The sequence below is a fragment of the Numenius arquata genome, chromosome 22, assembly GCF_964106895.1.
Source record: "Numenius arquata chromosome 22, bNumArq3.hap1.1, whole genome shotgun sequence".
NCBI lineage: Eukaryota > Metazoa > Chordata > Aves > Charadriiformes > Scolopacidae > Numenius > Numenius arquata.
In genome coordinates, this window is record NC_133597.1 from 2,861,587 (window position 1) to 2,873,536 (window position 11,950).

General features: G+C 54.8%; 1 protein-coding gene across 1 annotated transcript in view; it reads right to left on the reverse strand.

Annotated features, from left to right (window-relative positions):
- NECTIN1 (nectin cell adhesion molecule 1) overlaps nt 1–8,492 on the reverse strand; it is a 64,967-nt gene extending 56,475 nt beyond the window's left edge. The window contains exon 1 of the mRNA XM_074162426.1: nt 8,411–8,492. Within this exon, the coding sequence (XP_074018527.1) occupies nt 8,411–8,492 (82 nt within the window). The remainder of the gene's footprint in view (nt 1–8,410) is intronic.
- Between the last annotated feature and the right edge of the window lie 3,458 nt (nt 8,493–11,950).

Consider the following 11,950-nt stretch of genomic DNA (forward strand, 5'->3'; position numbering starts at 1 on the left):
CCTGGGGAGAGGGGAGCGCTGGCAGCAGGTGGACGTGCCTGCGGAGGGGCGAACACCGGGACAGAAGTGGCACTCCGGCACACGCGGGTCCATTCACGTGTTGGTGCACATGAGTGTCTTTCATAACACTGTGGCCTTGAAGAGAAAAGCAAGAAGCCTCTCCTAAAGCCTTTCGTAAGACACCATGTGCTTTACCAATATGACACAACAAGCACCGCACTTGGCTTTGAAGTCAGGACATAGATTTGTCCTGTAGATTCGGATCCCGGGCTGCTCTGAGACTGCCCTCTCTTCAGCATCTACCAGCTAGGTCTCAGCTCCTCGGTACACAAAAATGAGCTCATCCTTCCCCGATAAAACATACAGAGCTCCAGTGTGTCCAGCGGTGGGATGCGACGCGCGGACTAACAGCACCCAGCAGCACTGCCTGAAGAGCCAAGAGGGGTCCTGTATCCAATGGAAACTGTGGCAGCTGATATAAATTACAGCACGGCAAGGATGCTGCTATGCAACACATCCCTGATCTTTAATGACCATAAATGGGCGCAGCCATGGTTCTCCCTGCACCCAGAAGATACCCCTTCCTGCAGCTCGGTCCCCAGCCACGGCGCCGGTCCGGCTGACAAGGGGAAGGAGCATGAAGGGGCCCAAAAATGAACAGCTTGGGCAGTTGTCTCCGCTGTACACCATCAAATCACTAGCTGCTGCCTTCTGTTCCAGCCCTTAAAAACAACATTGCTTCTTAAGTGGCACAGGCCTTGGCTAAGCGGGTAAGGTGACATCGGCAGGAGCAGCAAGGAAATACTGTGCGCTACAACCTCTTCGGAACAGGGCTGACCTCTTTCTTGTGTGTACTTACAGCCCCTAAACTGACTTTGAGTATCCGTCCTTAACATTTCCTCTAGTTTTGGCACCCCCAGGCTAGGCAGGCCATGGGCACAACTACTCTGGTGGGAATGTGACTCTGGGCTTGCCTACCAGGGGTCTCAGTGCCGATTATCTAGCTCAGGAAAACTCAAAGAGTAAAGCCCCTTAGATGCCTCTCCCTAAGGAAAATGTAGCAGCGGCTGTAGCTCCGGCAGTTAGGAAAGCTAGGGCTGTAGCACATCGAGACACTGGGACAGCCTCTTTATTTCTAGTCCGAGCCCATTGGGAAGGCGAGGGGGTGTTTCCAGGCAGGGGGAACCTCCGTCGTGGCCGTGGGTTTGGGTGAGGGGTGAGTTATGACTCCACAGTGCGGTGATAACTCATCCAGCCCTGAACTCTGAGCTCGGCTAGCTCGCTTGTTTGGGCTGTTCAAGGACGGGGCAGGGTTCATTCTTCCCTTGCTGCTCTCCCCTGCCCTGAGTGCCACAGTGGCTTGCACAGGCCAGCATAGCCATCATGCATCAAGCTGCTCTACACAGAAACCTGGAGAAGACAGTGACGGAAACCCTGGCCTTTCTCCTGAACTATCCGGCCCTCTGTATGTGCCTCCGAGTAAACCCTGTTCATCATATTAAACTCTCCCCTAGGTCTATGACTTCTGCCCATCATGGACAGTCTGTAACCCCCGGCTTTGCTAGGACACTCAGCACAACAGCCTCTAATTACAGGGCTCTGCTCGAGCTCTTGAGTCCCACCAGCCTTTTCAACCCATTAGCATTAGTCCCTGAGTCCATAGCTAGAACTCTGCCCCAAGACTACCCCCTTGGGCTGTCTTTCCTAGGGACAGTAAAAATGGTCAGTGAAAAGCTCCTCAATAAGCACCCCTCTCAGTCCAGAGTGTGTCTTGCCAGGGCTTAAGAAATGAAACCTGATTTCGCCAAGAGTTGGATCCTCGGTGCAAAAAGTAGGTACCTGTAAGGCCAGCTGAAATCCAGTCCCCCCTGCATCCACACGATGCGGCTACAGACCCTGCTCTGCAGCGGCCTGTTGTGATAGTGTGTCTTTAGCCTCACACAGAGAACAAGGCTGGTTTTTGCTCTCAGGTGGCCGCATGGCACCCCGCTCCAGCCCCCTCGTCTCCCACACAGACGGGCCTTTGTGCTGGGAACCGCTCTCGCCTGTCACCAGAGCAGAAGCGCTGGATGTTAGCCACTGGCTGTGAGCTGCATGGACCCTCTGTCACTCCTGGCCGTGCCTCCGGATGCCTCACTCTAGCACGGGGGAGGGGGAATGGATGTTCCATGGGAAAGGAAAAATGGATTCAAGATCAGTTTGATTAGGGGGCTTTCCCAGGTAGAGAGAGGACTGCTGAGAAGAGAGATGGAGGTAGAGTCCTCTTGACTAACCAGGCTTGGGAGCACCTGCTGTCTCATAGCCAGGTGGTCCATCTGGTACCTGCCGCTGCTTCAAGGCAGTGATGTGATTTGCAGGTCCTTCTGTAGCATCCCTGCATAGTTGGGAACAGACGGAGGCACTTTGCTATTTCCTGCAGTTAGAAAGGCAAATAGGCTGGGATGGGGAAGAGAAGACCCCATCCCTGTGTTTTCTCTTTCAGGGAGGAGAGTCACAGGGATCCTGCCTCTCCTTAAGCTCTTCCCCCCTGCCCACCTGTAGGTCGAATGAAGGTGGCAAGCAGTGCTGTACACCAGTCTGCAACTGGACTGGCTCAGAGCCAGGGAGGACAGGCCTGGAGCAGAATGAGGCAGAGAGGAAGAGTTGGGTGGATAGTGCTTAGAAAGGCTTTCCTCCTGCATCACACCAAATAACGTCAAAGGAGGATTATAAAACTCCTGCAGGGACGGCTTTATTGCAGGGGAATGGAGAAGAGACGGTTCATCAAGTTGGGTCAGTTCCTCCTATCTATCCCCAGCGCCCCACAGAGATGCTGAAGGGACAAGAGACCGCTGGCCAGATTCCCCCTGGCCCTGGCCGCTGCAGACCTGTGCCGTGAAGGGCACAAGCATCCTCCCTAGCCTGGGACCCCCTGTCCTCCTGGGCCGGGCAAACAGCGAGGGGCTGAAGCTCTCTCTCCCCATCTCATGCCCAGCAGCTGCTGTTCATCTGCCTTGAGATTGCTGCAGAGGCGAGAGCTGCCGCAGCTTTTATGATGCCAGCCTGCGTGAACGGCAGCATCAGCCCCAGAGACAGGGAGAAACAGCGAATGGACAGCAAGGCGTTAAACTCCCCAACTCTTCCTTGGGTGCCCACGGAGGCAGGGACACACAGAAGTGACAGCAAGGGGCGGATAAAATAACACAGTGCTGGGAAAGGTATTCCTTGCACCTGCAAATTTCACTTCCCACTTCTGTGTGTGACAGAGGCGAGGCTGTAAATGCCGAACTTTAAACCTAGCAGGCTGGCACGGTGGAAGGACAGGGAGGACGTGTCTGGCTGCCACAGGCTCTCCATCGCAGACTGAGAGGAAACTGTCCTTCCTGCCATGGATGATACTTCTGCATTTGAGCAGCTTGGGCAGGAGTTTCTCTTTTGTTACGCAGGGAGGGATTCCCCTTGAAAACCCAGCTGGGAGGGTATGTGCGTGTGTGCTAGGAGGGCACATGCATCAATCTAGCCTGGAATAAACCCTCATGGGGAGAAGCGAAAAACACCTGTAAGGCCAGGAGAATATCTGCGGCTCAACAGCAGCTAGGAGGAAAGCAAGAGGATGTATCTTGAGAGGTTTCATTCCTTAGTTAAACAAATTTTCACCTGAAACAATAATGTGGGTTAGGGAGCCCTCACTGCAGAGCTCTGAATTCTCTGTGCTGGGATGGCTGTGCTCCGGTAATTAACGCAATAGGTGTCTCAAACGCAAACTGGGTCCCAGCTCCAGTGGCTGGCGGCACCAACTCACCCCGCATCAGAGCTGCCCTGATTTCATCTGACGTATTTGAAAAAGCAAGAAGATCTCTAGGGGTTGCTCGGATTGGAGTACCTTTGTCCCTCTCTCATTTGTTTCTGCTTTTTGCACCAGTATGCCTCGCTGGCCTGTGAAAGGGACTGAGGAAGAGCCATCACCACCTCGAGCAATGATGTTGCAAGACGCAAACCTTTTTCTCAGATGCCTTGAGGACTGCGGCCATCTGAGGACTTACCAACTCATCCCTCCAGCATTCACAGCAGCCTGACTCCTGCTCTTCCAAAAAAATCTTTTTTCCCCTGGCGCTGCCCCACCGTCTCCCCCACGTGCCTGTCTGCAGGGTGCTGGAGATGGGAAAGAGCCTTCCCCTGGCTAGTGGTGGCCACTCGCTGCTCTCTCCTGCTTTAAGACAGGCTGTCCCCGCTGTCCCCAGCCTTAGCGGCACTAGCAGAGAGGGCAAGGGGTGCCAGTGGAAACACAGGCCTGGGAAGCAGGTCACAACAACCGGCTCTTCTGGTTCCCTTCGTGATTCAGCTGAGGTGTGAGCGGTGCCCAAAGGATCCTTCTGGTGCCTCCCTGTAAACTTGGCTTTGCGGGCTGGCAGAGTTGCAGCCCAGAGGAGGGGCGATGCGAGGAGGGATGTGCCAGGCTCCGCCAGCATCGGCACCTCGTCAGCCACCAGTTAATTGCGAGCACTAGAGGTGTTGCTGGATGTGGTAATGCCCCTGCTTCTGTACGTCTCTCTGCACATGGATCCACGGGCGCTGGGCTGGGAGCTCTCGCTTGATTAACGCTGCCGGTTCAGAGAGCAAATAGCATTAAGCACGGTCGTCCCCTGGCTCTGGCCATGGGGCAGACACCCCCCCGGCTTGTGGGCTGAGCTGGCTCTCAGCGCAGCCTGTCGCCTCACCCACGCTGACACATACATGAGCTCATCAATTCACTCCAGGTTAAAACTCGATGGGTCGGTTCCACCGCAACGAGCGAGGTTTAATGGGAAAATATCAGCGAAAGACACACTTGCGCTTCCTGAAATAGCCTCATGTTGTTGTTTCTGAGTTTTAGGAGGAGACAGGTGAGGGAAAGAAAAAAATAACAACTAAGAACTTAAACCAAAGGCTGAACAAAACTCTGGCAACTTTTTGCCTTTTGGAAGCTGCTTTGGGATATTAAAGCAGCTCTGTAGGGTACAAGACGGACCAGATCCTGCAGTGGCACACTAACTATTCCCAGCGCTCCAGAGGGCCGTCGTACCTCCCCAAAAAGGATCCCTCCCTCCAGCTGCAGCCAAGTTTGACCTAAGGCCTCCAGGTCACTACAGCTCAGCCAACGCCGCTTTCATGCGCCGTGATGGAAAAACCCTGTGTCAGAGCTTCAAACACCTCTCCAGCTCTCCCCTGCTGAGGATCTCAAAGCATTTTGCAAAGAAAGACTCACGGGCCCCTCTCGGAGCCCAGGAGGTAGCCCAGTGATAGCAGACAGGAATCTGTCCCCAGACAGAGGAGAGCATTTGGAAATAGAGGCCCGGATCCGCAGTTGCAGGACCAAGCACAAGATGAATGTCTCTGCTCTGCGTGGTTGCATCTCAAGCTGTACTGAGTTCCATGGCGGGGATAAACAGACAGATTGTTAAGACTTGTAAAGCATAAATTTAACCGCAAGTGTTCCTAACCTCTGAAGATCAGCCGCCTGGGATCTCTCCTCGCCAGTGCCCCACGGCTTTTCAATAAGCCCTGTTCATATGAATATCTGGAAGCCCTAATGCCGTAGCCTGAGTTGATACCTGCTTAACGGTTCCAAATGGACAGGCAGGCAGATTTGCATGGAAGGCTGCAGGAACCCTGAATTGAAACCGTTCTGGACGATTGAGCCGATCACATTAAAGACAATTTGTAAAGCAGATTTTTATAAGGGACTCCTTACAGCCTTTACAGCAGGGAACTTTTATTTCCTCATCAAAAAAAAAAAGCTAACGTTGTCAGAAGGGGGAGGTAGAATACGTGGATGGGAACAAAAATGAAATGGCATTGATCGGATGAGCGTGAAAGGTTTTCCAGAAAGCAGGTAGTGTCTTCTGCCTTCCTCCCATCGTTCTTGGATGCTTTTCCAACAAAGTCTATGGTTACGAATTCACCTATAACAGAGGATCCTAAGTTCCCCTCTCCCCTTCTCCGTGATAAGCAAGGCTGTCTGCATTCAAAGCTTACGTATGGCTTGTTATACATATACCCTCAGCTGATTTTGGCAAAAGCACCGTGAACTTGAGGAACTACCTGCCTCAGTACGGCGTTCAGACCTGTGGTTTAGTAAGGACTGTCAGCCTGCTGTGGCTTTGTGCAGCACCGAGCACAGCGTTGTGCTGGTCCTTCCCCGCTCTCTGGGATGCGTCCACAGCACAAATAAGCGCACAAATGAATGAAACAAACGAATGAGTAAATGCGTAATAAAGGATCAGCCATTCCCGCAAATGTGGTGCACCCACCACTAAACTGGTCCAGCCGAGAGTCTCGCCCACACAGCCTTCAGGGTATTCCGTGATCACGGACGGGGGTCGGGAAGGATTATCTTCCCGGAACATCGCAGTGCTGGCCGTACCCTTTCCTTGGCAAGGCACCACTAGATGCACCACTGGCTAATCCTGGCAGAGCAGTCAGCGGGACAGTGCAAGACGAACTATCGGACTACTGCAGAGTGGCAGGAGACAAGATTGCCTGACTGCTGCCAGCCAAGCTTCGAGAACAGCCAAAAATAGAGTAAGTGGGGAAAAAAAAGTCTCTCTTGGCAGAACAAGGTGAGAGGCCAGCCTGCCCCAGGTTCACTGTCTGTGTGTCTCCTTGGTGAAAGCAATTCCTAGAGGAACTGGGGGAGCAGACCTTTTGGTTTACACAGCACAGTCGCCGCAGCATTACTCCACCTCCCGTGCCTTTTTCCAGGGGTTGTGGGGAGGGTTTGCTGCATGGCGCTGCCTGGTGGAGGGGTGAGAAGGAGGGAAGAGCAGGTGAAGAACGGCATGGAAAGTTCTGAGACTCCTTGTGAGGAGCCAGAGCTCAGCCAGGCACCTGCCTGGAAGCACAGAGGAGCACAGGGAGCCCCAGGCTGTCCCTTCCATCACCTCTTTGCAATGCACAGCAGATCCCTTTGTCCTGGGAATACAGAGGTATACCCAGACCTGGTTTCTCACCCCTCTGTTAACCTCTTCCCTCTCGCAGTCTCCCTGCTTTCTTGACCACCCATCCCCCTCCCATTTCATCTCTGTCCTCACCCATTTTAGCTGGACCATCCAGTCACTGTGCTCTGTTGATCTCCCATGCCCTGGATGTCATCACCTCTGTCTTTGCTAGCACTGGGGAACCCTGGGCCCTGGCATTTGCTCGGATGGCTGCTCTTTTGGCCCAGACCTTGCTAAGCGTGGCCACATTTCCGAGTCACAGCCCAGTGAGCCTGGTTACTCTTCTAGGACGCTGCCCCAGCCCAACGAGAGGAGGAGCAGAGGCAATTCCACCCTGCCTTCACCGCAACTTCTTTCCAGCAGCAGAGACCCCCCTCCTTCTGCAGGCACAGGCTGCTGCTTCTGCCCCTGCAGAAGGCTGGACACCAGCCCAGGGGTGGCACATGCGCCCGCTGCCAGGCACTCCAGACCCAGCCACCAGGAGCCCAGCCTCAAAAAGGCAAAAAATCGGTTCTATTTGCATTTCCCAGTTCATTCACAAGCACTGTAAACCCAACTGGTCCCCCTTCCACGTCTCCGACCGAGGACTCCGGAAAGCCCTCCAGGATGGCATTAACCCATTCTGCATTGGAGCGGAATAAAAGAGTCCCCCCCCAGGGCACTTCACAAAGTGGGTCACTCTCCCACTTCTAAGAGCTGTGCTAGAGCCCAGGGCAGGGACAAGCCCTGGGGTGGGGACACACGGGCTGTTCGGCAACCACCAGCACAGGTCCAATGAGCTGGGGAGCAGTCGATCCAAATCTTTGCCCACCTCCTCCTTTCCAGGGATGGATCGGAACCAAAGGGATATGTCACATGCCATCAGACACCCCAGTGCAAAAGCAGTGAGTGAAAGCAAGGTCCGAAACCTGGGAGCAGTCCAGCCCCTCGGCAAAAGAGCCCGTGGGAAGTGTGTGTGCTGAGGGGAGCGGGGATTTTGGGGATGCTGGACAGCTAAAACCTTCCACCTCTCCTTCCGAAACATCTGTGCTCGTTACCCAGCCTTGTGGCTCCCTTTTCCGGGAAGCCTGGCTGCTCTGCCTCGCTAGACGTTGCTCGATCCAAAAAAGCAAACAAACCGCCTCAGCTCCCAGGACTCCGGAGCCCACTGCCTGCAGCTGCTTCCAAAACAAACGATCGTGTTGTTCCGCTCCCAGCCAGAGATGAAATCGGTCCCGACTCTCTCCCACCCTCAGGCAGAGACGCTTCCACACCTGCTCCAGACCCGGGCGCGCACCCCAAAACGCCGATCCCATCCTTTCCCCCCCCAAGCTCCGCGGCGCTTCCCGCACCCCTTTTCCCCCCATCGGCACCCCGCAGCCCTCCCCCGGGGGGGCTGCCCCGACCCCCGCCGCGCCCCGGCAGAGCCCACCGCCTCCTTGCTGGGGGGGGGGGACCGGCCGGCAGCGGCTCACCTGGTAGGAGCGCGGCCGCCAGGATGCAAACTCCGATAGTCCACCAAGATGCACGGCAACTTGTCTGCAGCTGTGAAGCCATGAGAGTTCCTTAGGAGAAATGGGCAGGGGTCGGTCTGGCAGCGTCGCTGGGCCTTTCCCCCCCCCCCCCCCCCAGCCTCCCCGCCCCCGGTGATGTTCAGGTCTGCTTAAAAAAAAAAAAAAAATTTAAAAAAATTTAAAAAAAAACCCCTGTAGGTGCAGGAGGACAAAGAGGCGTTGCGCCCAGCAGGAGGACGGGCGGACGGAGGAGAGCTTCGCCCATCCGCAGGGGCCCTGGGGCTCGGCGGGGCGCGGGGGCCCCTCTCCGCGGGCGCGGAGCGGTCCGGCCGGCTGCGGGAGCGAGCACGTCCGCAGAGCCGGGCGAGTGAGAAGGGGAGGGGAAAAATATAATCTAAAAAAAAAAAAAAAAAAAAAAAGAAGAAGAAAAAAGGGGAAAAAAAAAAAAAAAAGAAGGGGGGGGTGGAGGAAAAAGAAATAAAGCAAATGGAGGGAGAGCCCTCCGCGGGCTGCTGCCGGCGCTCGCAGCGCGGCGGTCCCGTGGCTCCGGCGGCGGGGCTGGGCAGCCCCCGCCCGCTGCCTGCCCTCCGCTTCCCGGGGCGCCGGGCAGCCCGGCGGCGCTCAGGCGGCGGCGAGGGGCCGGCTGCGGCGCTCCATGGCCGGGCGGGGGGCGCGGGGCCGGGCCGGCCCGCGGGGGTGGTGGGGGTGAAGGGGGGGGTGGGGGGCGGTGTTGGGGGCTGCCCGGGCGGGGAGGCACGGCCGGCGGCTGGCGGGGACGGGCACGGGCTCACCCGCACACACACGCACACACACACACGCACACACACACGGTCCCGGGCGGGGCGGCGGCGGCGCTCGCCCTCTCCTGCGTGATGTCAGCGCACGGCGGAAGGAGGGCGCAGCGTTAACTCTTTGCTGCCCCCGCAGCCCCGACACCGCGGGGATCGGCGCTGCCCCGCCTCCCCTCCGCATCCCCCCCCCCGTCTCGCCCCTCGCCCCTTTCTCCCCTCCAGCCGGCTGCTGGCGGCAGCTGGCTTTTGTTCGGCCGGCTTCTGCCGGGGATGGTGCGGGAGCCCGGGGCGCCCCGCCGTAGGTTTCCTAAGGTGCCCTTCTGCTGCGCCTCGGCACCCGGGTTGTGGGGGCTGGAGGCTTGTTTTCTCACGACCCTTAGGGATGGTGGACCGCCCGCAGCCCACCGATCTTTGTACAACGCGTACACCTTGCGTAAACCGCGTGTGAAATGGACGTAGCTGTCACACGGAATCTAGATTTACACTCCTGAAGGCTTTCGGACGCCGATCCCCAGTGATACACAGCGTTTTCACGGGGCCGGCTGAAAGAAGGAGCTTGTTCTGGACACGTTGTGTGTGCGCTGATAAGCGGGGGGATTCAGAATCGGCACAAGGGCTGCTGCACTGGAGGAGGGAGGCACTGGTTTGCTGCGCTTTGTAACAGCCCTTATTATTGTGGACACAGACACAGCCTTTGTGGATCTTTTGCTAAGGAGGTATTTAGCCTGCTAATGCCAGCTCCTGAGCTGCCCTGGCCTCAACAAGGATGCTGAACCCCAAACAAAGATGTGAACAACAATGACAACAACCAGCAACAAAGTCATGTTGATTTCAAGCTCCATTAGAACAACACAGGAACAAATCAATGCCTGGCAAGCAGAAAAGGACAGAATCAGTGGGGAAGGATACCACACATCGTGGAGAAGGGAAGGGGGGGGGGCAGCCAGCAGCTATAAAAAGATACCTCTAAGGACCCCTTCAGCAGTCTCCTCCTCCTTTTAATTCCTTCAGAAGTTAATTCCTGTTGGAGGGAAGGATGGGCAGCGCTGTAACAAAGCGGATTAGCCAGATACAAGGTTTGTGCCAAAATAACAAAAGTTATTACGTAGTAATGAGGTTTAGCTAATAGATTCATAGACTGTAGGACCACTGGGGATTCCTCTGGACATCCTGCTCGTGGAGCGGAGGCTTCTGAACTAGCCTCTGCTGGGCTGCGTGGGGCAGGCCAGACCTCAGCACTAGCGTTTGAAGCTTTCTGCAAACCCAGGCAAGGACATCCTGGGTCAGTTACCCAAGTTTCACAAGTTCAGGGTTTCCTTCACAGGCCCAGCAGCTAGAGGTTTTCCTCTGTGAAAGGAAAGAGAAGAGCCAAAGCTGTGATTATGCAGTACACCAGGCGGGTCTGTTCTCACCCTTGGCAGCCCTTTGGTGCTCTGCTTGGCCGCGGGGCACAGTGATGGCTTGGCAAACACTGAAATTGCCCGAGTCATTCCCTGTGAGGGCTAGGAAGGCTATTCCTGGGGGCTTGCAGGTGACACAGAGCGGACTTGGCAAATACATGAAATTCCCACCACCACCATCGGTTTGTTGCAAACTCAAATCAAATCAATCCCTGAAAGAAAAATTTGGGATTGATAAGAGCCCGATCTAAGCAAGGTGACATTTCAGTGCTACATCTGGGGTATCATTAAGATTTCCCTTCAAGAACATGGGGAGATTTGATAGAGCCTTGGGCATTGGCATCCCAAATCACAGACCTCAAACATTTGAGACAAAAATGCGAACCCATTAGCAGCAGCAGCAGCAGCAGCAGACCATTAGCTCTGGTGCATCAGGCCTAACTTATTGAGCCAGAATGTATTATTTTCATGATTCTGCACAAAGCAAAACCCATCACATTTGGCACAGTTCTGGCTGTTAACTTCTAAGATTTATTACACAGTGCCATGGGGCCCCTGCTCTGCAGCTTTTTGTGAGTCCAAAATTTCCGTGAAGCCCAAGGGGACTTCTGCATGAGCAGGAAAGGCAGGAGTAGAATACTTTGGTTTGGCAGTTTTTGTTAGTTCTAGGGGAGGAAGATCATAATATGTAACATATTTAATTGCGTCATACTTATTTTTTTTGATTTGAGGAGGTCTCTGTGTGCTTGTCCTCTGAGGGGCTGATAGGGCTGCCTTCTGCTTTGCTCTGTCAGCCGGTTTAGCCGATTGTTTCCTTCTGACCCTCCCAGCAGTAGGTTTCTAAAGTGCATCCCAGCCAGAGACGTGGGAGCAGGAGCCCTAACTAGTTTATATGCCATGGTGCTTGCAATTATAGGGCAGGCTGTTACGTCCCGGTCCAATTGTTGGTTTCAAACATTGCCCATCCTTTGCACTCCTCCTACAGGAACACATGAACCACTCTGAGGCTCAGAAATCCCTTTCATAAATCTATAAACATATTCCACTAGAAGCAAAGAGAGATAAGAACAACTCACCTGGTGCTTCAGATAGTCCAAAGGACTGGGCCGTGAAGAATCTCCCTTTCCCCAAGAAAATATTCCTAATACTGTACAGAAGTGATATTTACCCCTTCCTGATTTTGAGGGATGGTAGAAGTCTTATTTTAGGTGGCAACTAGCCATCAGAACACAGATCCAAAAGTTATACAAGCCCCTTCCTCTACACCCCTGTGAAATCTGTTTTAGGCACAGATAGTAGAAATGGTGTAG